General features: G+C 46.1%; 1 protein-coding gene across 4 annotated transcripts in view; it reads right to left on the bottom strand.

The window, feature by feature from the left end:
• elovl5 (ELOVL fatty acid elongase 5) overlaps positions 1-27,086 on the bottom strand; it is a 156,639-nt gene that overhangs the window by 8,676 nt on the left and 120,877 nt on the right. For all 4 annotated transcript variants that reach the window (XM_072251112.1, XM_072251111.1, XM_072251113.1 and 1 more), the window contains 2 exons: positions 17,915-18,086; positions 10,658-10,782 (listed from right to left, as the gene is read on the bottom strand). In XM_072251112.1, coding sequence (XP_072107213.1) covers positions 10,658-10,782; positions 17,915-18,086 — 297 coding nt within the window. The remainder of the gene's footprint in view (positions 1-10,657; positions 10,783-17,914; positions 18,087-27,086) is intronic.

The following is a 27,086-nucleotide window of genomic DNA, read 5'->3' as shown; positions in this document are numbered from 1 at the left end:
CACCACCCATGGCAGCATGTTCCAGACATTCACCACTCTCTGTAGAGAAAACCTAACCCCCTTATACTGTCCTTCAGTCGTTTTAAAATTATGCCCCCTGGAATTGGTCATTTCTGTCCTGGGAGAAAGTCTGACTGTCCACTCGATTTATGCCCCTTATTATCTTGTACACCTCTAACAAGCCAAAAGTTCGCCAACCACGTGAGCCTCCTGTGCAATCACATGATTACCACCGTCCAGTGCCGTGGCTTGGAGATGGGATGCTGATGCCATTGGCACTAGAATCAAGCAAGGCTACGTTTTCACTCTAAACCTTTCCTCCATTATCTCTATTTCACCAATAACCTGTCCTTATCCTACCAAGTAGAGGCCACGCCCATTAAAGATCACCAGCAGCTCTACTTCCCCAGGAAGCTAAAGAAATTTGGCACGTCCCCAACAACCCTTACCAATTTTTATCGATGTGCCACAGAAAGTATCCTATATGGATGCATCACAGCTTGGTATGGCAATTCCTCTGCATACGACCACAAAAAACTGCAGAGTTGTGAACGCAGCTCAACACATCATAGGAACCAGCCTCCTCTCCACGAACTCTGTCCACATTTCTCGCCAGCTCAGTCAAAGATCCCACCCACCCTGGATATGCTCTATTCTCTCCCCTCTTATCAGGCAGAAGATACAAAAGTACGAAAGCACATACCACCGTGCTTAACGACATTTTCTATCTTGCTGTTTTTAGAATATTGAATGGGTTCGCTCACACAATAGACAAACTCTAGAGATCATAATCTATCTTCTTATGATTTGTACCTTATTGTCTATCTGCACTACTTTATCTGTAGCTTTTACACTTTACTCTGCATTGGTAATTACAATTGAAGTGAAATGTTAAATGCAATTGAAATGTTCCCACCCACAACCTATGGACTCACTTTCAAGGACTCATCTCATGTTCTCGATATATATTGTTTTTTTGTTTGTTTTTATTATTTCTTTCTTTTAGTATTTGCACAGTTTGTTGTCTTTTGCACACTTACTGAATGCCCAAGTTGGTGTGGTCTTTCATTGATTCTGTCATGTTTATTATTCTATAGATTTATTGAGTATGCCCACAAGAAAATGAATCTCAGGGTTGTATTTGGTGATATATATGCACTTTGATAATAAATTTACTTTGAACTTTGAATGTTACCCTTTTCTACCTCAATGCACTGTGTAATGAATAAATCTGCATGAGCAGTGTGCAAGGCAAGGTTCTCATGTTACCTCAGAACATGTGACGGTAATAAAATGATTTACCAGCTTACCCTCTTTCAAGATACTCCCACTGGTGAAAGTAACTCAACATCTATCCTGCCACCCCCTGCCCCCCACCCCAAAGAAAGTCTTTCTCAATAACCATCTCATACCCAGCCTCACAATCATCAGAATTGGAGGTTATTCCAGTTCTGTGCCTGAATTTGCCACGACTGACTCTGCTCCTTCACTATGTTCCCTCTCAGGATTCTGCACTGTCAGATCTTTCCATTAAACATCTCTCCTACATCCCTCTCATCACAGGCCAGTGAGCTGTCAAGGTTAACTCGGTCACCATCTGGAAACTGCAACCACCATCCAAACCCTGATTAGTCACTGACTGGAAAGTGTCTGACACACAGCAGGGAGATCAGTCACAAGGAGTTGGCTGTAAAGCTCTATTTGAAGAAACTGCACAAGTTAAAATCTCAGGCTGATTCCCTTCAATGCAAAATAAGAACATCAGCATCTCTGTTCTTGAGTGATAAACACACACACAGACAGAGAACAGTATGGTACAGGAACAGACCCTTTGGCCCACAATGTCTGTGCCGAATATGATGCTGATTTAAACCAAACCTTTTCTTCCAGCACATGATCCATATGCCTCCATTTCCTGCATACACACACGTGTATGTAACAGCATCTTAAACCCCAGTGTCATAGCTGCTTCCACCACTCTTTGCATAAAAATCCTGCCCTGCACGTCTCCTGTAAACTGTCCTCCTTTCACCTTAAATGCCTGTGCTCCTTTTCTACCCTGGGAGAAAGATTCTGTCTACTCATAATCTTATAAACATTGAAGAGATCGTCCCTGAGTTTGTGAGAAAACATCCCAAGATTGTCCAGTCTCTCCTTCTAGCACATGCTCTCTAATCCAGGCAGCATCCTGGTCAACTCTTCTGCACCCTCTGCAAAGTCTCCACATCCTTCCTGTCATGAGGCAACCAGAATTACACTCAATACTCCAAGTGCAGCCTTATCAGAGGGCTATACAGCTCAACACGACTTCTTAACTCATATACATACTCACTCAAGCTCAAGTTAATTGTCATCTGACTATACATATTTACAACCAAATGAAACAACATTCCTCCGGACCACAAAACATATGTATGTACGGGGTCTTTCTTTTGTTACATTTAAAATGGCGATTTTTGTTATGTTAATCTGTGGAATGCGGCTTTGTTGTGTTTTAACGCTGCAGAGAGTTTGCGCTAGCAGTTTATTGTGGTTTAGAGGGTGATAAGAGGGTGCTATTAGCCAATGGGTGGTTATGTATCGTTTTGTTTTCGGATGCCATGCTGTATGATATGACTGTGGACTGAGTTTTGGGCGGGGAGTCGGGAGGAGAGACGAGGAGGACGGCGGACGTGCGGAGAGGCTCCGGTCGATCACTTCGGGTGGTCCCGAGCCGTGGGTCGACGGAATTCGGGTGGTCGTCTGACGTCGAACTTGAGCTCCAACGGTAGCGCGCGAAGAACTTGGACTTTGAATAAGTGTTGGCGCCTTTTTTTTTCATTACTTTCCTCTCTGTATCACATGTATATTAATGCCCTAGAATTAGTAATATCTATAAAGTGTATGTGTTAAAATTTACTGGGTGTGCTGGCTGATGATTGATGTTTGTGATTGATTCGGGCGACGATTGACCCTGAGGGGACTGCTGAAGCAGGTGCTGGGCGGGATTTCCCCTAGACATACACGAGCCAAAATAACGGAACGTTACAAGTGGGGGCTACCGTCAGGGATTTGGATTTTTTTTTCGGGAAAGTTGTACTTGTGGTTGCGGTAAGTGGTGTGAAGATGGAGCGAGATAAGATTGTAAGTTGGTGTGAAATGGAGGAGGTACCGGTGAATCATGCGTGTGTGGTAAGCGGGGTCGATTATCGCATTCCGGCAGAGGTACTGGTGCGAGGGTTGAGTTTGATTAAAGGTATCGGGCAGGTAGAACTTGTAGCTAGAAGGGGTGGGAAAGAACTGGAGGCTTGCTGGATGTTGGTGCGGGCGAGTGCCGACGTCATGGCTTTAGAATTACCAGCGACAGTCCATGTCCAGGGGGAGGCGGGGCCGTGGGGTCTCCATACCCTCCCCGAGGACGCAAGTGAGGAGGTGCCGGAGGAGCTAGTTGAGGCCCCCGGCCGGGTGCCCGTAGCAAGAGGTAGAGGTGCGGAGTGGGAAGGTTTGGCCAGGCCTCGCCCCCATGGGCTTGAGGAGACTGCCGAGTTAACGGCTGCCATTATCTCCCTGGCGAGAAGGGTTGAGGTGCACCGCCCGAAGCTGAGAATTTTCTCGGGAGCCAAGCCCACCCCGGAAGGGGAGGATGACTATGAGACCTGGGTTGAAGATACATCCCAATTGTTAGAGGTGTGGCCAGTTTCGGATGAGGAAAAGAGACAGCGATTGGTGGAAAGCTTAAGGGGCGGGGCAGCCCGGGTGGTCCGCGATCTGAGAGCGGCACGCCCCTTGGCTTCCCTATCGGAGTGTTTAGACGCTTTGGAGGAAGTGTTTGGACTGTCAGGGGATCCCTGGCGGCATTTAGCAGAGTTTCAACGGATGGGGCAGAGAAGAGGGGAAAAGCTCTCCGACTATGCTTTCAGGCTGGAAGGAAAGCTTACGGGGTTGCTGCGACGAGGTATAGTGAGGGAGGACGATGTGGCGGAGTTAAGGATGAGCCAGATATGTAGCGGTTCCCGGGAGGATGACAGGGTGGCTTGGAGTGTACGGCAGTCATTTAAGCAGAGCTCCCCTCCATCATTCGGACGGCTGATCCGAGAGGTACGGGCCGAGGAGTGTGCTTTGGGCCGACCAGGGGGCTCGGACCCTCAGGGACGGTTTTCAGCGGTTCAGGAGGTGGTAGCCGGGATGAGACCAGAGAAATCCAAGGGGTCCTCGGGGGCCCGTATCGGGAGGAGAGAGGCGGCGAGTAGTGGGTGCTATAACTGTGGGAGAGAGGGGCATTTCCGCCGGGAATGTGAGTGGCCGGGGGCGTGCTACCACTGTGGGGAAGCTGGCCACTTACGGAAGGATTGTGAGAGACGAAATGCGCCGAGGGGGGAGGGCCCCCAGGCCACCAAGAAGGGAGAGGTGTCGGGAAACTTAAGAGAGGCTCAGTGAGGGAACGGACTGGAGTCTCGGGAGGAACACGTTCCCAGAAAACCCCTATGGAACCCCGGAACAAACAAGCCCAAATTCCTGATGGGCTGGTGGGACCCCGTTCCAGCGTGTCCCTACGGATAGAGGGGATCTTTGCGAAAGCCATCCTTGACACCGGGTCGCAGGTTACCTTACTGTACCGGTCGTTCTACAACCAATATCTGAAGCATTTGGCAGTAACTCCGTTTAACGCATTGGAGATTTGGGGCATAAGTGATGGTGATTACCCGTACGATGGATACTTGTCAGTGAGAGTGGAATTTTCAGAGGGAGATGTGGGAGTATCGGAAGCCTTTGAGACGCTGGTGTTGGTTTGTCCGGATCCGGTGGAGACCGGTGGTGCTGCCCTGTTGGTGGGGACTAACTCCCCTCTGGTGCGACGGCTCTTGGGAGCCTGTAAGAAGAAGGGGGGGGAGAACTTTTTGGAGACCCTCTCGGTACACCCCGTGTTCCGAGGAGTGTACGAAGGAGTGAGTGACCCCCAGGGGCTGGACCCGGAGTGCAAACGAGGGACGGTGTGGTGCACTCAGGCGAGGCCTAAGGTGATACAGCCAGGGGAGGCGGCATTAGTGATGGGAACCCCCAGATTCCCCGGATTGCCGCCGGGAGAGGCCCTGCTAGTAGTCGCCCCCGACGACCTGGAAAGGGAGTTCTGGTTCCCGGCTGGGGCGCTGGTGAGACCTGAATTGCAGAGGCCCTCAGCTGTACAGGCACGGCGGATGGGGGTGATGATACGGAACATAACGGAGAGGGAGATCACCTTTAAGCGCGGGATGCCCCTCGCGCACTTGTTCCCGGTGATGGTGATGTCCAGCGCCCCTGTGAAGCCCACTGGAAGAGAACTATTGGGAGACGGGGGGCGGCTGACCGAGGAGGCCTTTAATTTTGAAAACTCCCCTGTACCGCCGGCGTATAAGAGCAGGCTGGTGGAGAAGATGCTGAAGTTAGGGGATGTCTTTTCTCAGGGCGAGTTTGATGTAGGGTTTTCCAAGAGCACTCGGCACACCATTCGGGTAACAAATGACACCCCGTTTAGGGAGAGGTCGCGGCGGTTGGCCCCAGCAGATGTGGAGGATGTGCGGCAGCACTTGCGGCAGTTGAAAGATGCCGGGATTATTGCGGAGGCCCGAAGCCCATATGCGTCCCCCATAGTGGTGGCAAGGAAGAAAAATGGGAAGGTACGCATGTGCGTGGACTATAGGACCCTGAACCGCCGCACTGTTCCCGACCAATATACGGTCCCGAGGGTGGAAGATGCATTGGCCTGTCTAAGTGGTGCACAGTGGTTCAGTGTATTGGATTTGCGGAGTGGGTATTACCAGATTCCGATGAGCGAGACTGATAAGGAGAAGACAGCCTTTATCTGTCCCCTGGGGTTTTTCCAGTTCGAACGAATGCCCCAAGGTATCTCGGGGGCCCCAGCCACCTTTCAGCGGCTCATGGAGCGGACAGTGGGGGACATGAACCTGCTGGAGGTATTGGTGTACCTGGACGACCTGATAGTGTTCGGATCTACGTTGGAGGAACATGAGGAGCGGCTGCTGAAGGTGCTGAGTCGGCTGAAAGAGGAAGGGTTAAAACTTTCCCTGGATAAATGCCAGTTCTGTAAGACGTCAGTCAGTTATGTTGGGCACATAATCTCGCGAAATGGAGTGGCCACCGATCCGGATAAGATAGCCGCAGTCACCACCTGGCCGAGACCTCAGAAGGTGAGCGCCTTACGCTCGTTTTTGGGGTTTTGCGGATATTACCGGCGATTCGTGAAAGGATATGCGAAAATGAGTCATCCATTGAACCAGCTGTTGTGTGGCTATCCACCTATGGGGGGGAGGAGGAGGAAGGGAGACCGAGGGTCGGAGGTAGGAGGATACTTGAACCCGGGGGAGCCTTTTGGAGTGAGGTGGGATGCTCAATGTGAGGAGGCGTTCCAATCTCTAAAAAGGGCGCTGACACAGGCCCCAGTGTTGGCTTTTGCTGATCCCCGGAAGCCGTATGTTCTACACACTGATGCCAGTCACGAGGGTCTTGGGGCTGTTCTGTACCAGGAACAGGGAAACGGATTGAGGCCAGTGGCGTTTGTCAGTCGGAGCTTGTCGCCATCTGAGAGAAACTATCCCACTCACAAGCTGGAGTTCTTGGCATTGAAATGGGCGGTGGTAGACAAGTTGAGTGACTACCTATACGGGGCCCAGTTTGAAGTGAGAACTGATAACAACCCCCTCACTTATATCCTGACTTCGGCGAAGCTGGACGCTACTGGGCACCGGTGGGTAGCAGCCTTGTCTGCCTATGAGTTCAGCCTGAAGTACCGCCCGGGGAGTCGGAACATCGATGCAGATGCCCTGTCTCGTCGGGCGCACGACGAGTCGGGCACGGCCGAGGAGTGGAAGAGTGTCCCTGCCCAGGGAGTAAAGGCCATGTGTCAAGTTGGGAGCGACGGGGAAGTAGGAGCACAGATGGGAACGGATCGGGCAGTAGATCAACTGGGGGCTGACGGTGACGCGCTGCCCACTGGTTACTGTAATGTGACTGCTCTGAGGAACCGGCAGCTGCCGGAGTTGAGTCACCAGGAAGTACAGGCGGCTCAGCGTGATGACCCAAGCCTTGGCACTATCTGGTACGCGGTTAGCCAGGGTGATATGGGGCAGGTGGAGAAGGCGAAACATGCCTCCGTTCCTCTACTACTGAAGGAGTGGCCCCGGTTGAAGCTGAAGAACCACGTCCTGTACCGAGTCACTTCGCCTCCGGACCACCCCCGGCGCTGGCAGCTGGTCATGCCCGAGAAGTATCGAAAGGCTGTGCTTCAGGCTCTACATGATGATTCCGGGCACTTAGGGGTAGAGAAGACCTATGGATTAGTCAAGGACCGGTTTTACTGGCCCCGGATGAGGGGGGAGGTGGAAGAATACTGTAAGACCTGTAGCCGTTGCGTCAGGAGGAAGACCTTGCCTGCGCAGGCGGCTCCGTTATCCCACTTGCAGAGTGCAGGACCCATGGACCTGGTGTGTATGGATTTCCTGTCTATTGAGCCGGACACCAGCAATACCGCGAATGTTTTGGTCCTCACGGATCACTACACTAGATATGCGCAGGCTTTTCCTACTAAGGATCAGAAAGCGACTACAGTGGCGAAGGTGTTATGGGAGAAGTACTTTGTTCATTATGGCCTTCCCCGGCGGATCCACAGTGATCAGGGACGGGACTTCGAGAGCAGGCTTATCCATGAATTGCTGGATATGCTTGGGGTTGAAAAGTCCAGAACCACCCCCTATCACCCTCAGGGTGATCCTCAGCCCGAGAGGTTTAACCGGACCCTGCTGGACATGCTCGGCACCTTGGAGATTGGACGGAAGAGTAAGTGGAGTCAGCACATCGCCCATTTGGTTCATTGTTACAATTGTACTCGCAATGATGCTACGGGGTACTCGCCCTACTATCTGATGTTCGGACGGGAAGCGAGGTTGCCCATTGATCTGTGTTTTGGGACTGAAGCGGGGGAAATACCTTCGAAGCCATGTCTGAAGTACGTGTCCGATATGAGGAGAGAGTTGAAAAGGGCGTACGAGTTGGCTGAGGCGGCAGCCACCAAGCAGAACCAGCGGAATAAAAGGAGGTATGATCAGAAGGTAAAGTTCGTCCAGCTATTGCCGGGAGACCGAGTCCTCATCCGGAATTTAGGACTACAGGGTAAGCACAAGTTGGCGGACCGTTGGGCAGCCACCCCATATGTGGTGGAGAGTCAGATGCCGAATCTCCCGGTTTACCGGGTGAGACCTGAGGGCGGGCAGGGGCCTGTCAAGGTACTCCATCGGAACCACCTGTTGCCTCTGGGTCGAGAGGTGAAGATGGACCTAGAGTCCGAATGGGAGTTTACTCCTAGTACGAGGACTCTGCGAGGGCGCGGGGCGCGGGAAGAGGCCGCTGCGAAGAAAACGGGGCCGGTCCCCACCTCGAGAAGGGATACGTCATCGGAAGATGATGATTCGGACGTGTGGTACCTGCTTCCGTTCGCTGATTCCCCGGTGCGGGGAGAAGAGACTCTTGGCCCTTCCATCACTGAGTCAGGGGGACCGAGGGAGGGTGTTGCAGAGCCGCCTGTATTACAGCCGGAATTGGGGGAGGAGAGGGTGGAGGCAGAACCCGAGCCAGAGGGCTCACCGGGGCAGAGGGATCCCGGTGAAGGGGAAGGTCCGACAGATCGGCTCGAGGGGTCACCTGGGGTGTCTGAACAGGGAGAGTCCACAGAGGAAGTCCTGAGGCCTCAGAGGAGTAGGCATCCCCCGGAAAGACTCACTTATATAGCGCCGGGAGAGCAGGGTGTAATCTCTACTGCCCTGCAAAGTTATGTCACTGCTTTATGCACCTGGGTTGGGTTTTGTGTTTTACAAGGAGTACTAGTGAATTCTGTTAACGTCATGAGGGCATGACTTTTTTTAGGTGGGGGGAGAGTGTACGGGGTCTTTCTTTTGTTACATTTAAAATGGCGATTTTTGTTATGTTAATCTGTGGAATGCGGCTTTGTTGTGTTTTAACGCTGCAGAGAGTTTGCGCTAGCAGTTTATTGTGGTTTAGAGGGTGATAAGAGGGTGCTATTAGCCAATGGGTGGTTATGTATCGTTTTGTTTTCGGATGCCATGCTGTATGATATGACTGTGGACTGAGTTTTGGGCGGGGAGTCGGGAGGAGAGACGAGGAGGACGGCGGACGTGCGGAGAGGCTCCGGTCGATCACTTCGGGTGGTCCCGAGCCGTGGGTCGACGGAATTCGGGTGGTCGTCTGACGTCGAACTTGAGCTCCAACGGTAGCGCGCGAAGAACTTGGACTTTGAATAAGTGTTGGCGCCTTTTTTTTTCATTACTTTCCTCTCTGTATCACATGTATATTAATGCCCTAGAATTAGTAATATCTATAAAGTGTATGTGTTAAAATTTACTGGGTGTGCTGGCTGATGATTGATGTTTGTGATTGATTCGGGCGACGATTGACCCTGAGGGGACTGCTGAAGCAGGTGCTGGGCGGGATTTCCCCTAGACATACACGAGCCAAAATAACGGAACGTTACATGTAATGCCCTGAGTAAGGTTTCTCCTGCTATGCTGTGAGGTGTTTTATTGTAGCATTTTGTGTGAAAGCAGTGTGTCCTGCTGGTAAGAGTGTTCTGGCTTCAGCTAAAGATAAGCAGCCATGTTGTCCAATTTAGGAATGTTGTGTCATCCAATCAGGATTGTGGGATGTGACAGAAGGTTCTAGGGAGCTGGGCAGGAAGAGATTTCTGAAGGGCAGTACTCTGGCTTGGGGTCTTTTTGGTGGTAACTGCTGAATGGAGCACAAGGGAAGATGTCGTAGAATGACACTTGAAGGAGAGACCCCATTGTAAGAGGTGCTTTGTACAGATGAATGGCTCCAAGGAGGAAGTGCCAGTACTCCTGAGGTAGCCAGTTCATTCGAGATGGTTCTGGAGGGAAGTTCGGGCTGTGGCCAGTGCTTTCACACAGACCTGGGTCCAACCTGTGAGGAAAGCAATACACCCTCCACTACTCCAGAAATGAGGTCCAACGCTTAGGTGTACATTGGACTGGTTGAACTGTAATGGGCCCTTTCATTTTTCTTTTTTTTCCTGTAATTATAAATTTGGTAAATATATTTCTTTATCATTTTATGCCAGTGTATGATCTGTTAATTTTCTGGTGAACGATAACTTTGCATGCAGCAGTATTTACACGGCATTCGCAACAATCAATGTTCCTTAATCAGAACATCCCAGCTTTCCTGTTTGGTTGAACCATAAATCATACCGACCCTAGACATATATTGCTTATGAAAGGTGGCATTCTCACCACTGAATCACATGGCTATTAGCAGAGTTAGCTAACAAGCCAAGTTTACATATGAGCCTGGTGAGAGGTTATACATATATCACACACAGCGTATAAACCAAAATATTACCATAAATATAATTCAAAATGCATGTAGTGAGCAGCAGTGGTAATCGGTAAGCAGCTTGCTGTCCTAGTGTCCAGACCTCAATGGTAGAAGGGTATTCATTAGTCAAATGAAACCATCTTTCTCTGGATCACAGTGTCCCAACCAGTGAAGGTACGAATGCCATGTGCCTTCTTTACCACCCTAAGCTACGGACTGGACCCCGATCTCATCATCTGTATATCAATGTCAACATCTGATTCCAATGAAACACACTTACCAATTGTCCTTGAGTAATGTACTTCTTCCACCAGAGATAAGGTCTCATGGCTGGGACGGCAGAGAGACCATAATAGGAGTACATAAGCACGTGAATGAAACTGTTCAGGGTAGCCCCAAAGAAAGCTGCAAATAAACAAGGAAAATGTCAGCTGATCACAACAGAAGCACAGGCACAAAATAATATCGATGCTAAAATCTGAAAACCAGAAACAAGGGTGTTGAAAAGCAGTTTCAACTAAAAGGAATCCAGCTCCTAAATTCTGAAGATAACCCAGTTTTTAAAAAAGACTATTTCTTTCCAATGCTACATGAAGCACTAGCAACTCAATATAAGAACAATGCCTAACAGTCTAGAAGTTACGTAGTTTGCATGGGGTTTCACTTTAACTGGGTTAGCATACAATGAACTTGCATAGTGATTAAAAAGAGGTGTATAGGTACATGGATTGGTGAAGAACGGTAATAAGAATGTGCAGAAAGCATCATGGCCTAAAAATTTGGCCATTCTGGAGGTGAATCACAGGGACCACTCTCCAAGTTTTTTTCCTAATTTATCAAGACTCGACATAAACCCGGTTTAATTTGGACAGGCTAAATGGCAAAGGCATAAATTAGTAACGATTGCTTGATCTAAAGTCTCAAATAATAAAGATCTGTCAAATATCTGACTGCTTCCACCACACTATAAATACCTCTTAATTAAGGCTCCCTGCTGGGAACTTGCTGCTCTGTCTGCCACAAAAGGCGGGATTTCCCATTTCAATTCGACTTCCCGTTCCCATTCCAACTCCAACATGTCTGTCCATGGCCTTCTCTATAGACACGATGAGGCCATGGAGAGGGGGTAAAATTGACATTTAATTTGCTGGTGGCAATGACCACACAGTGTTTGACAATGAGTGCGAGGGCCCATTTTGTGTTACTACCCTGTACAAAACTACCCTTCCTTAAGGAACAGTGCATGTCTCGATCCAAGGCAGTTGGGTCCATATAGTTCACCGTTCATTCATGCCATGTGGACAAAAGGAAATGACTGATTTTTGTTACTTTACAGATACAGCACAGAGCAGGCCTTTCCGGCCCAGCCACCCACCAATTTAACCCCAGCCTAATCACAGGACAATTTATAACGACCAATTATCCTACTAAAAGATATCTCTTTGGACTGTAGAGGAAACAGGAGCACCCAAGGGAATCCCACACACACACGGGAAGAACATACAAACTTTCTTACAGAGGACATCGGAACTGAGCTCCGAACTCCGATGCCCCAAGCTGTAATAGCGTCGCACTAACCGCGGTGCAGTGATAGGTCAAGAGATAGCTCGACTTGCACACAAAAAAACCCAGAAATTTAACAACCTCCATCCAATCCTGAATTCAGCAAAAGTGATTGCAATTAGCATGTTTCAAAGGACCACATTGTCTTTTTAACTAAGAGGACTTTTTCACAATCCACCATGAATTAAAAGCCAGTTTCAAAGTGTACTGTTCAAATGACTAGGACTGGAAAGGGCAGTTGTCTGGTTGTTAAATATGTAAAATGGTCACACTGTCAGTGTAAGTAAACCACAGCACTGAAGAGCAACTAAACCCAAAATAACTCAGCATTAAAATACTTCTTGTTTCGGTCCCCACCCTCATCAGGACCGTGACTTCCGAATAGCGTGCACACACACAGCTGGTAAGGTGCTTCACACACAACGTGGGTACAAAGCCCTAGATTTGGCCCGAAAGTAAGTTCCCTGCAGCAGATCAAGAGGGTGTGGGTTTAAGGCGGATCGTTATAGCGGCAGGAAGCAGAGGAGATTCTCTCTCAGAGGGTTATTTTCAAGAGAATAGATTGATCTTGGAGGAGGTTAAGAGGCTGGCACAACATCGTGGGCTGAAGGGCCTGTATTGCACTATAACGTTCAATGCACGATGATAAGAATGATCTTCCAGTCACCTTGCAATCTTTGGGACAAGAAGCTTGTTTCACAAGATGGCTGCCTACAAGATGAGACGAGTGCTCTCAAGGTGAGGAGGGGGTGGCTGACAATGGGTCTGGACTCTGATATGATGATGGCAGAGCACTGAGTGAGGGAGGATGGCTGAGGAGACAGAGTGACAGAGTGGGTGTTCAGTTGTAGTCGATGGGAGCAGACAGAATGGGGTCAATTACTCAGAAATCCATTGGCCTTAAGGAAACCCTGGCCAGTGCTATAACAGCTCTCACTTACCTCCCACTGCTCAGTAAAACAGCCAACATAATCAAAGACCCTACCCACCACAGACTTTCTGTCTTCTCCCCCTCCCATCAGGCAGAAGATTGAAAAGCCTGAAAGTAGGTACCACCAGGCTCAAGGACAGCATCTACCCTGCAGGTATAAAACAATTACATAGTTCCCTAGTACAAAAAGATGACCTCACAAACCACTGCATCTTATTAAGACCTTACGCCTTATTGTCTATCTGCACCGCACTTTCTCTGCAGCTGTTACACTTTATTCTGCATTATTATTGTTTTACCTTGTTCTATCTCAGTGCACTGTTGTGAAGAGTGGATTGGTATAAACAGTGCACAAGACAAGCTCTTCACTGTGACAATAATAAACTAATTCCAATTCCATTCAACCCAGACAACTGCTCAGCTGTCATAGAGTCATAGAACACTACAGCACAGAAACACGTGCTTTGGCCCATCTAGTCCATGCCATCCCAATTTTCTACCTAGTTCCATCTATCTGCACCCTGACCATAGCCCTCCATTACCCATCCATGTACCTATTCAAATTTCTCGTGTTGTAATCGAACCCACATCTACCACTTCTGTTGGCAGCTCATTCTGCACTCTCAGCACGCTCTGAGTGAAGTTCCCCCTTAAATATTTCACATTTGACCCTTAATCTATGACCCTTAGTTCTTGTCTCACTCAACTTCAGTGGAAAAAGCTTGCTTGCAGTTACCCTATCTATAATCTTCATAATTTTGTATACCTTTATCAAATCTCCTTCATTCTCCTTCCCTCTAGGGAATAAAATCCCAACCTATTTAACCTTTCCCGATCACTCAGGTCCTCAAGGCCCAGCAATACTCTGTGCCATGCAGCCACAGACCAGGAAAGAGTCACAGAGAGATACAGGCCCTTTGGCCCATAATGACCACCAACCACCATTCACACCAATCCCATTTTATTCTCTCCACATTCCCATCAATTCCCCTTAGATTTCGCCACTCTCCCATACACTAGGGGCAACTCACAATGGCCAGTTAACCTCTCAGCCCGCATGTCTTTGGGATATGGAAGGAAATTGAAGTGCCTGGCGGAAATCCACATGGCCATAAGGCAGTTGCGTGAGCAAGTGCTGCATAGACATACTAGAACATAGAACACCACAGCACAGTACAGGCTCTTTGGCTCATAATGTTGTGCTGACCTTTTAACCAACTCTAAGGAGCAATCTAAGCCTCTCCCCCCCCCCCCACATATTCATCCTCCATGTCCTCCATATTCTATCCTCCATGTGTCTAGCAAAGAGTTTCTTAAATGACCCCAATATATCTGCCTCTATCACCACCCCTGGTAGGGTGTTCTACACACCCACCACTCTGTTAAAAAATACTTCTGACATCTCTCCAATACCTTCTTCCAAACACCTTAAATTATGCCCTTTGTATTAGCCATTTCCACCCTGGGGAAAAGTCTCTGGCTATCCATTCGACCTACTGTAAGACTGTTACCATCTTGTACACATCTCATCCTCCTCCACTCCAAAGAGAAAAGCCCCAGGTCACCCAACCTTTCCTCAAAATCTCTAAATCCAGGCAGCATCCTGGTAAATTTCCTCTGTACCCTCTCTAAAGCTTCCACATCCTTCCTATAACGAGGCGACCAGAACGGAACACAAAATTCCAAGTGTGGTCCAATCAATGTTTTATAGAGCTGCAACGTTATATCAAGGCTCTTGAACTTCATTCCCTGATTAATGAAGGCCTACACACCATACACCTTCATAACAACCCTATCAACTTGTGTGTCAACTTTGAGGGAACCCCCAAGGTCACTTGAACATGGGTCACGAAGATACAAGGTAGAGGCTCTACCAGCCACGTCACCATGAGCCCCCTGGTCTCTGTGGTGATGAGGATCACAAGAGTAGGCTGTGGTGGAGCATCTATCCAACACTTGTGGCTATAGGGGGCTGTGAATAGTTTACCTAAAGGTGTGGGCACAAGGCTTTAGTTGCTCCACTATCATGCCAACAGATGCCCAGATGCCATTATAACACTTAAGCAAATTTGCCACCCCAGCCAGGCACAGATCAGCTCAACTTCAAGCCGGGCCTGAATGTTCAGCCTTCAAGCTATGAGATGACCTCAACTCACCTGTTATCAAGAAGTTAACACTAACCCACACATATAGTTGAGACTCAACCAGACCTCACAAAGGAGATCACAGACCATCAACAGAAGCCATTCAGCCCATTGAGTCTGCTCCGCCACTCCATCATAGCTGCTGTACTTTCCCTCTCAACCCCATTCTCCTCTTTTTAAGCTTTTACTAATCAAGAACCTATCAACCTACGCCTCCACAGTCGTCTGTGGTAATGAATTCCACAGATTCACCACCCTCTGGCTAAAGAAATTCCTCCTCATCTCTGTTCTAAATGGACACCCTTCTATTCTGATTCTAGACCTCCTCTGGTCCTATTCTTCCACAATATAGTAAACATCCTCTCCACATCCACTCTATCCAGACCTTTCAATATTTGATAAGTTTCAGTGAGATCCCCAATTAGTCTTCTGAATTCCAGCAAGTACAGGCACAGAGCTATCTAACATTCTTCATATGTTTACCCTTTCATTCCCGGGATCATTCTTGTGAACCTCTTCTGGACCTTCTCCAATGCTAGCACATCCTTCCTTAGATAACCTCGTACCCAAAATCTTGTACAAGACGTTGGTGACTCTGCACTTGGGATAATGTGTTCAGTTTTGATCACCCTGTAGAATGACCTACTCTTCCCCCAATTCCTTAAAATCATAGAACACTACAGCACAAAAATAGGCCCTATGGCCCATCTAGTCTGTGCCAAACTATTAATTTGCTCAGTCCCATCAACCTGCACCCAGCCCACAGCTATCCATACCCCTCCCACCCATGTATCTATCCAAATTTCTCTAAGTGTCGAAATTGAATCCACATCCACCACTTCCACAGGCAGTTTGTTCCACACTTTCACCACCCTGAGTGAAGAAGTTCCCCCTCATGTTACTCTTAAACTTTTCTCCTTTCGCTCTTAACTCATGACCTCTGGTTCTAGTCTCACCCAATCGCAGTGTAAAAAGCCTTCTTGCATTTAATGTGTGTGTGTGTGTGTGTGTGTGTGTGTATTTAACATATTGATGGTTATTAATTAGGTACAGACAACAGAAGTGGAAAGAGTGAGGAGGAGATGTATAAGGATGTTGCCAGGACTTCAGGAACTGAGTTATGGAGGGAAATTAGAACATAATTCACTGCGGTGTAGGAGACTGAGGGGTGATCTTATGGACATAGATAAGGTGAATGTGCATAGTCCTTTTTCCAGGGTTTAGGAATCAAAAACTATAGCACATAGCTTTCAGGTGAGAGGGGAAAGATTTAATAGGGATCGGAAGGATAACATTTTCACCCAGAGGGTGGTCAGTAGATGGAACAAGCTGCCAGAGTAGTGGTTGAGGCAGATACATTAACACTGTTTGAAAGGCGCATGGACTGGTACATGGGTAGGAAAAATTTAGAGGGATATAGGATAAACACTGGCAAATGGGACTGGCTTGGATGGGAATTTTGGCCAGCATGGACCAGTTGGGTTGAAGGGCCTATTTCTGTGCTGTGTGACACTATGGCTCTTTATGTCAGGAAATGTAGCAGAGGCTTGACCCAAAAGTAGCAGCGGAGCCCATTCAGTGGTGAACAATAACTTTAACAATAGATTGAAAAATAACAAGCTATGGGGGGGGGGGGGGAGAAGCAGGGTGGGGGCAAAACAAGACTGAACAGAAGTTAAACCAAACAGGCAACAAGGTAAACTTCAGGCAAGGAGAGTAAAAGCTAGGAGTAGATGGTTAAGGCTAGGTGGTTCGATGAGTGAACAAGAACTCTGGATGAGAACTGGGGTTTAATAGGCTGCAGGTGATGAGTCTGGAACGAGCGGCAGATGAATCCTATTAGCTGGGTGGAGATTGGGAGGTGTCTGCATGTGCAGGCTGGGAGGTGTCAGCAGGAGCAGGCCTTACGTATGAGCTAATGGCTTGCAAACACGGTTAATGCAATGACACAGCTTTAAGAGTCTTATTGCTGGGATAGGTGTTAGCAGTTGTATTAAAAATATCAATCAAGTAATAAGAATATGATTAGTAGATTTGGGATTATTTTATAACACAAACTTGGTTATTTTTACCTTTTAACAGACAGGTAAGTTATCTAGCCATTCACAAATCATTTGGATTGAGAGGTTTGAATAAATTTGTTTTGTTGCCATAGCAACAGAGATCTTAACATTAGTAGTGATGGGCGATAGAGATACACTCAGTGGTCACTTTATTAGGTACACCTGTACACCTTCTCAATAATGCAAACAGCTATTCAGTCAATCGTGTGGTAGCAATTCAATACATAAAAACATGCAAACATGGTCAAGGGAGTCAGTAGTTGTTCAGACCAAACATCAGAATGAGGAAGAAATGTGATCTAAGTGACTTTGACCATGGAATGATTTTTGAAGCCAGATGGGGAGGCTTGAGTATCTTAGAAACTGCTGATGTCCTGGGATTTTTATGCAAAATTTACAGAGTATGGTGCAAGATGCAATAAAAAACATCCAATGAGTGGCAGTTCTGTGGGCGAAAACTCCTTGTTAATAGGATATGTCAGAGGAGGAAGGCTGGCCTGGTTCAAGCAGACAGGAAGGCAACACTAGTAACATTGGATTGCAGCAGGGGTGTGCAAAAGAGCACCGCTGAATGCACAACACTCGAACCTTGAAGTGGATGGGCTACAGCAGCAGAAGACCACATCAGGTGCCACACCTTTACCTAACAAAATGGCCACTGAGTGTATATGAAAGGAAGGTGATGGCAGGATATCTAAAACTTTTGGGGCTCTAGATTCCAAGTAGGACATTAAGCCACGATTAAAGTGAAAGATCCCAATATCCTTGGGTTTAGTTGCCCTTTGAAAGACCAAATAAAAACACCTAAAAAGAGAAAAGATGGTTATTTCTCTTACAGTGACCACAGGGCACCCAGTTCATAACAAACCACCAGATGTTGAACATGGTGGCATGGTGATAGACATGCAGAATAGTGATCTGATGGTAGTTCTTTCGTAAAATGAAGAAAAATGTGTCCATGAACTCTATGACTTTAGAGAAGTAGTACCACCATAGGATACGGATAATCTGCGAAAAAGAGGGAATAACGCTCAAATGTAGTTTAGCATGGATTCAACACCACAAACATCAAGTCACTGGCAGTCTTAAAGCAAATCTAGCGGTGAGGAACATCGCAAACCATCATGAGAGTAATGGTATTACTCTTCCTGTAATCTGGCAAACTCCACGCTCCACTCCATCGGACTGCTTGTGTCATTCAGATCATAGGAAACTTGAGTGAGATCAAGCATATACTCTTTCAAATAAGCAGTTTTATTTATTGTCCTGTTTTATTATTTAGAGATACAGCGTGGAACAAGCCCTTTTGGCCCAATGAGCCACACTGCACAGCAACTTAGCTATTTAACTCTAGCCTAATCACAGGACAATTTAGAATGACCAATTAACCTACTAACCCACAGTCTTTAGACTGTGGGAGGAAACCAGAGCACCTAGAGGAAATCCATGCAGTTCATGTGGAGAACGTGCAAACTCCTTACAGACAGTGCTGGAGTTGAACTCCGAACTCTGGAATGTCCCACGCTGTACTAGTGTTGTGCTAACCGCTATGCCACCGTGGTGCCCAGTGGTTTTAGTCACCCTGATATAGGGAAGAAGTTATTAAACCAAAAAGACTGTGTAAAGTAATTAATAGAACATAGAACTGCACAGCACAGGAAGGGCCCTTTGACCAACGATGTTGTGCTGACCTTTTAACCTTCTCCAAGATCAATCTAACCCTTTCCTCCCACATAGCCCACCCACGAGTCTTTTAAATTTCTCTAATGTAACTGCCTACACCATCCCAACAGTGCACTTCAGGCACCCACTACACTCTGCGTAAGCCTTTCTCTGACATCTCACTAAACTTTCCTCCACTCACCTTAAATGGATGTCCACTGGCCTGGGAGAAAGATGCTGACTATCCACTCTATCTATACCTCTAAGAACCTTGTACATCTCTATGAAATCACATCTCATCCTCCTTCACTCCAAAGAGAAAAGCCCTGGCTCACTCAACCTATACTCATTTACCAGGACGTTGCCTGGGCTTGAGGGTCAGTTACAATAGGAGGTAGAAGGATGACCTGATAGAGGTATACCAGATAATGAAGGGGTGGACAAGGTGAAAGCACAGAGCAACACACACAAAATGCTGGAGGAACTCAGCAGGTCAGGCAGCAACTATAGATGGAAATGAACAGTTGACATTTCAAGACTCTTATCAGGACTGGAAAGGAAAAAGACAGAAACCAGAATAAGAAGTGTGTCATTTTTTAATTTCTGAGGGAGAGGTGGTGCTAAAAACAAGAGGTAGAGGTTTTTAAGATCAGAGGCGAGACGTTTAAAAGGGACATCAGGAGCAGCTACTTAACACAAAGGGTGGTGCATATTTGGAATGAGCTGACAGAAATACTGGTTGAGGTGGGTGCATTAGTAATGTTTAAATAACATTTAAATAAGAGATGGATAGGAGAGGTTTAAAGGGCTATGGGCCAAAATGGGACTAGCACACTGGGCAAAACAATCAGCATGGACGAGTTGAGCCGAAGGTACTGTTTCCATGTTGTAAGATTCTATGCATCTAAAGAAACCAAATAAAAGATATGACTGCCTGATTCAGTTCTTCTTTGAAAACAACTATACCACACAGTACAAATATGGCATACTAAATCATCCCAGTGCACCTAGTAACAGCACAAAGACAATACCAAAGTCAAAGTATGTTATTTATTTAGAGATGCAGCATGGTAACAGGCCCTTCCGGCCCAACAAGCCTGCGCCACCCAATTAGACACGTGACCAATTAACCTACTAACCGGTACATCTTTGGAATGTGGGAGGAAACCAGAGCACTCAGAGGAAACCCACGCGGTCACGGGGAGAAGGCATAAACTCCTCACAGACATCGGCCGGAATTGAACCAGGGTCATTGCCGCTGTAATACACTTACACTAACTGCTACGCTACCATGCCGTCTCTAATTAAATTTCTGTGTCAAGCCACAACTGTAAAATCACTGCCTGTAAGGGTAGTGTTTTTGATTACTAGAATATATCCACCAACTTTGTATTAAATTAATGTACCATTATGTTTCACAAGGACAATTTGGAAGATTTTTCAGTTGTTAAAACCAGATTTGGTATAAGAAGCAACACCATCAAAGCTGCTGGTGAACGCAGCAGGTCAGGCAGCATCTCTAGGAAGAGGTACAATCGACGTTTCAGGCCGAGACCCTTCATCAGGACTAACTGAAGAAAGAGTTAGTAAGAGATTTGAAAGGGGAGGGGGAGGGGGAGATCCAAAATGATAGGAGAAGACAGGTGGGGGAGGGATGGAGCCAAGAGCTGGACAGGTGATTGGCAAAAGAGATATGAGAGGATCATGGGACAGGAGGCCCAGGGAGAAGGAAAAGGGGAAGGGGGGGGGAAAGCCCAGAGGATGGGCAAGGGGTATAGTCAGAGGGACAGAGGGAGAAAAAGGAGAGTGAGAGAAAGAACGTGTGTGTATAAATAACGGATGGGGTACGAGGGGGAGGTGGGACATTAGCGGAAGTTAGAGAAGTCAATGTTCATGCCATCAGGTTGGAGGCTACCCAGACGGAATATAAGGTGTTGTTCCTCCAACCTGAGTGTGGCTTCATCTTTACAGTAGAGGAGGCCGTGGATAGACATGTCAGAATGGGAATGGGATGTGGAACTAAAATGTGTGGGCTCTGGGAGATCCTGCTTTCTCTGGCGGACAGAGCGTAGGTGTTCAGCAAAATGATCTCCCAGTCTGCGTCGGGTCTCGCCAATATATAGAAGGCCACATATAATTACTAGGTTAATTGGTCACGTGTCTAATTGGGTGGTGCAGGCTTGTTGGGCCAGAAGGGCCTGTTACCATGCTGCATCTCTAAATAAATAAATAAATAACATATTTTGACTTTGGTATAAGAAGTATAATTTACTATAAATTCAGGGGTGTATGGGTTGACATCCCCAGGGAGGGGTAGCATCTCTGGTTAAGGGGCTTACATTGTCCATTCCAGGGCAGCTCATTCATTTTAGGCCCTATCAGAACCTCAGATCTCAGCTGTGGCTCCAAGTAGCACCTGTGGCAGCACTTTGACAGGTGGGCTAAAGCAGGTGAGGGTAACCAGAGAGTCTCATACCCCAGTGAGATAGGGACATGCCTGTCCTACCATGTGAAGTCAGCTCTGACAGACGGGGAGGATGTGATCTACAGTGACATCCAATGGCCAAGAAGGCAATTCTGCCACGCTTTTTGGAGAGCGAAGGACATGACAAGGCACAGAGAAAGTCATGCTTGTCCACTGCAACCATGAAAGGCCCCAATTGTTCTGACTACTCTTACCACTGGACTCATTTTTCCGAGGTCGAGACAGTGCAACAGCTTTCCCACTTTAAAGACTCCCGCACAGGTCTCTGTCATCATCAGATACGACGGACGATCACCATTATAAACGCAGAGAAATTCCCCAAAAGGCAGCAGTAAAAATCTAAATTGGCATCTTTCATTGGGTAACAACACTTGCATGTGATTGTGTCATGTGACCCTCCAGCCAATCACACAAGAGTTCCAATAATCCTACCCAACAACAATCACAGCACAAACCAGTTCTTCACGTATGGAGATGGACCCAGACGGACATGAGCATAGTGTGAAGGCAGCGAAGAAAATGATAATTTGATTGTGGGCGCCTTTGAATGCCTGAAATGAAATGACTGAGTGAGTCAATATCCCTGAGGATACTGCAACACTGCTGTCTAACTCAGTGTCAGCAAACCGCCTTTTCTAAAACCTCTCTTCTGGGAAGCGCTATAGCACTAGTAAAACAAAAAAAAAAATGCTATCTTAGAAGTTTCTTCCCAGGCAGTTAACCTGATCAACCATTCCAGTTAGCCCACCTCTACCCCCTCTATCTATGACCTCCATCACTGCACTTGAAAACACATTTTGTAATGCTGTTTATACTGTAAATACAGGCTGGTATTTATGTATTACTGCATATTTTATTCCATATCTGTACTTTAACTAACTTTTTTTATACAATTGTTTATTCTTATAATTGTAGAATGTTGAATGTTTAACCTCTACCTTTGTTAGATTTTGTATTTTATTTATATATTCTTTTTATAGTTTATATAATTCCTTATAATTATTAAATGTTTATTTCGTTCCTTGACACGCTAACACACCACAGCAAATTCCTAATGCATATAAATGTATATGACAAATAAAGTTCATCCTTGATATTTGTCACATGTACAGGTATCAGAATCAGAATCAGGATTGATATCACTGAAATATGTCGCTTTGCAGAAGCAGTACATTGTAATACACAATAAAATAAATTATAAATGACAGTAAGAAATATAATTTTTAAAAATTACATAAGGAGAGCAAAAAAAGAAAAAATTTGAGGTAGTGTACAGGGGTTCATTGTCCATTCAGAAATCTGAAGATAATCCACAAAGGTAATTAGTATTTAAGAGGGAAACCTGATTACAAACTGGCTGGCCTTGATCATGAATGGAGAGATGTAAAGCTGAAACAAATTGTTGCATCAAGCCTGCGAAAACCCATGAACTTAGCTTGAAATCAGAAATTTAAATGGAAAATCCTCAAGATACTGAACAGAGTGGAATGGTGTGTAGTGCCAGTGATCTGAGTTCAATTCCCACTGTTGCCGTAAGGAGTTTATACATTCTCCTCATGACTGCATGGGTTTTCTCTGAGTGCTCCGGTTTCCTACCATATTCTAAAGACGTACAGGTTACGGTTAGTAAGCTGTGGGCATGCTATGTTGGCACCGGCAAGTGGTAACAACAAGCAGGCTGCCCCCAGCACATCCGCGGACTGTGTTGGTCATTGACGTAAATTACACATTTCACTGAATGCTTCAATGTACATGTGACAAATAAAACCAACCTTTAGTATCTGTGGAGAGGGATACCTGAAACCACATTATGATCTTGAACTCTATTGTTTACCTGAACTGCGCTTTTTTGGTAGCTTCAACATTTTATTCTGCAGTGTTATTGTTCTAGATCAATGCACTGTGTAATGATTTGATTTGTATGGATAGTATGCAAGACAAGTTTTTGACTGTGTCTTGGTGCATGTGACAACAGTAAACCAATACCACTCAGGTTATACACTGATGACAGCTTTGGGATATATTCAGCCTGATTTGTTCACATAAAAACATCAACCAGAAGTCTCCATTCTGGCTCAAGGGTGCACTCTGTAAGTTATTCCAACAACAAAGGAGGGCACAATGATTGATTGTGGTGCCTTAAATTATCACCACTTTATCCTGTAGCTCTACAGAACACTGGTTAGACCTCACTTAAGAGTATTGTTTTCAATTCTGGTGACCTCATTCTAGGAGGCTTTAGAAAGAGTGTATAGGAGATTTACAAGGATGCGGTCTGGTGTAGAGAGCATGTCTTATGAGAAAAAATTGAGCAATCTATGGCTCTTTGCTTTGGAATGAAGAACGATGACAGACACCATAATAGAAGTGCATAAGATAGAGTAGACAGTCGGTGCCTTTTCTCCAGGGCAGCAATGGATAATTTCACAGGACATCCTTTTAAGGTGAGTGGTGAAAAGTTTAAGGGGGATGACAAAAAGAGGATTGTTTTTACAGAGAGAGGTGGGTGCATAAAACACACTGCCAGGATGGTGGTAGAGGCAGATACATTAGGGACATTTAAGAGACTCTCAAATTGGCACATGGATGAAAGAAAAATGATCGGCTATGTGGGACAGAAGGGTTAGATTGAGCTTATAGTAGGTTAAAAGGCAGGCACAACATCGTGAACCAAAGGGCCCATACTGTGCTATAAACTTATACACATTATTATCCTGTGAAACCAGTTTTACATAGGAAAAATTTATGGAGGTAGCATTAAGATCTGGGAAGGGATTGGGAGCCTATAAACATAGTCTATATTAATGAAACTTCTTCTTTCTATTGATGGCCAATCAATAAGCTAAATACCGATTGTAAATTCCAGACTTCAGAGAAAATTCAAACATGCCTGAGAACTCTGACATACTTTATAATAATAATTATTATTAGAGTCATAGAATACAGCACAGAAATAGGCCTTTCAGCCCATCTAGCCTGGGCCAAACTATTATTCTGCCTAGTCCCATTGACCTGCACCTGGAACATAGCCCTTCATACCGCTCCCATCCATGTTCCTATCCTCTATAGGCATCCGTTAGTCTCATGAGACCATGGATTCGCGCCTTGGAAGGTTTCCAGGGTGCAGGCCTGGGCAAGGTTGTATGGAAGACCGGCAGTTGCCCATGTTGCGAGTCTCCCCTCTCTACACCACTGATGTTGTCCAAGGGAAGGACACTAGGGCTGATACAGCTTGGCACCGGTGTCGTCGCAGAGCAATGTGTGGTTCAGTGCCTTGCTCAAGGACACAACACGCTGCCTCAGCCAAGGCTCAAACTAGCGACCTTCAGATCACTAGACGAACGCCTTAGCCATTTGGCCACACGCCAACACTATGTTCCTATTCAAACTTCTCTTAAATGCTGAAATCGAAGCAGTAGCCACCATTTCCACTGGCAGTCATTGCAAACTCTCACCTTCCTTTTAAGCATTTCACCTTTCACTCTTAAACCAGGACCTCTAGTTCTGGTCTCGGCCAACTTCAGTGCAAACAGCCTACTTGCATTTACCTTATTTACACCCCTCCTCATTTTCTATACCTCTATCAAATATCTCCTCATTCTCCTAGGGAATCTAGGGAATAAAGTTCTAATCTATTCAACCTTTCCCTATAACACATGTCCTCAAATCCCACCAACATCCATGTAAATTTTCTTTGCACTCTTGCAATCTTATTGATAGCCTTGCTATAGGTAGGTGACCAAAATTGCCAACATTTTTTACCTAATTATATTTCACAGGTGGATTTTCCTAAAACTGTATGGTATGGAAATGAAGCAGATCTAACGATGGTTTTATTTTTGTATGGTTCAAGCTAGAAAAACCAAATAAAAAGAGGAATTCAATGCTAATCTCAAAAGATAAATTACGTAAATTTAAGATTTCGGTTCTTGATAAAAATGAAAATTTCTCTTTCACATTAAGATTTATCAGTGTAAAAATTAAATTGAAAATCTTCCTGGGATTTTCAGTTAAATGCAGGCATTTTTGTTTGTCAACAGCCTTACACCAGATCATTAATTTGTGATCACAACAGTGACAGAGACTGGAGCTGCTGCCTCACAGCTGCAGTGACCTGGGTTCAGTCCTGATCTGGTCTGTGCTGTATGTGTAGAGTTTGCAGGTTCACCGTGTGACTAGTATGGGTTTCCCCCGAGTGCTCCAATTTCTGCCCATATCTCATAGACGTGTGATCAGTAGGATTGACTGCTGGAGATTATCCCTGGGTGGTAGAATCTTGGGGGGAATTGATAAAAATGTGTGGACAATGGGATTACTGTATGACTAGTGTAAATAGATGGTTGGTGGTTTGTGCCAACTCACTGGGCTGAAGGGCCTGTTTCTATGCTGCTTCTATAACTGTGGCAATGCTTCAAAATGGTGGCATTTATCATTAAGGACCTCCACTCAGCCACTTAGGAACAGCTTTTTCCCCTCTGCCATCAGATTTCTGAATGAACAATGAACCCATGTGCTCAGAAGCAGGTTCAGAGGAGATGTCAGGGGTAAGTTCTTTTACGGAGAGAGTGGTGAGTGTGTGGACTGGGCTGCTGGCAATGGTGGTGGAGGCGGATACGATAGGGTCTTTTAGGAGTCTCTTGGATAGGTACATAGAGCTTGGAAAAATAGAGGGCTATGGGTAACCCTAGGTAATTTCTAAAGTAAGTACATGTTCGGCACAGGATTGTGGGCCGAAGGGCCTGTATTGTGCTGTATGTTTTCTATGTTTCACTACTTCACTACTCTTGCTCTCTTTGTGCTCTACTTATTTTTTATATGCACTCAGTGACCACTTTATTAGGTACAGTACACCTGTGCCCCTTTTCGTCAATGCAAATATCTAATCAGCCAATCATGTGGCAGCAATGCAATGCAATTTATAAAAGCATGTAGACATGGTCAAGTGGCTCAGGCCAAACATCAGAATGGGGAAGAAATGTGATCCAAGTGATCTGACTGTGGAATGAATGATTGATAGAGGAGGGTTGAGTATCTCAGAAACAGCTGATCTCCTTGATTTTCACAATCTCTAGAGTTTATAGAGAATGATACAAAAAACATCCAGTGAGCGGCAGTTCTGTGGCCGAAAATTCTTTGTTAATGAGAGAGCTCAGAGGAGAATGACCAGACCGGTTCAAGCTGATAGGAAGGCAACAGTAATTCAAATATCCACTTGCTGCAACAGTTGTGTACAGAAGAGCATCTCTGAGTGCACAACACATCAAATCTTGAAGTGGATAGGCTGCAGCAGCAGAAAACCATGCTCTTACACTCAATGGCCACTTTATTAGAATTAGAATTTAGAATTTACTAAAATCTTACATCCATCCCATAATGTGAAGGAGTAAAAATATTTGCGCTATGACTCCATTGCAGTGTACCGGCATGTGAATTTAAAAGACTAATGGCTTGTAGAAAGAAACTGTCCCGTAGCTTGTTGGTCCTAGCTTTAATGCTGTGGTACCGTTTGCCAGCCGGAAGCAGCTGTAACATATGATTGGGATGACTGGTGTCCCCAATGATCTTCCAGGCCTTCTTTCTGCACCTGCTGCTATAATTATCCTTAATGGGGGGAAGGTCACATCTACAGATGCACTGGGCTGTCTGTACCACTCTCTGCAGTGCCAAGTGATCAAGGTTGATGCAGTTCCTGTACCAGGCAGTGATACAGCCAGTCAGAATGCTCTCAATGGTGCCCCTGTAGACAGTTTTGAGGATTTGGGGGCCCCTGCCAAACTTCTTCAGTTGCCTGAGGTGGAAGACACGTTGTTGTGCTTCTTTTACCACAAAGCCAGTGTGTACAGTCCAGGTGAGATCATCGG

Source organism: Mobula birostris, chromosome 2 (genome assembly GCF_030028105.1).
Source record: "Mobula birostris isolate sMobBir1 chromosome 2, sMobBir1.hap1, whole genome shotgun sequence".
Classification (NCBI taxonomy): Eukaryota; Metazoa; Chordata; class Chondrichthyes; order Myliobatiformes; family Myliobatidae; genus Mobula; species Mobula birostris.
Note: the sequence above shows the minus strand (reverse complement) of the source record. Positions and strands in the feature narration are given on the sequence as shown.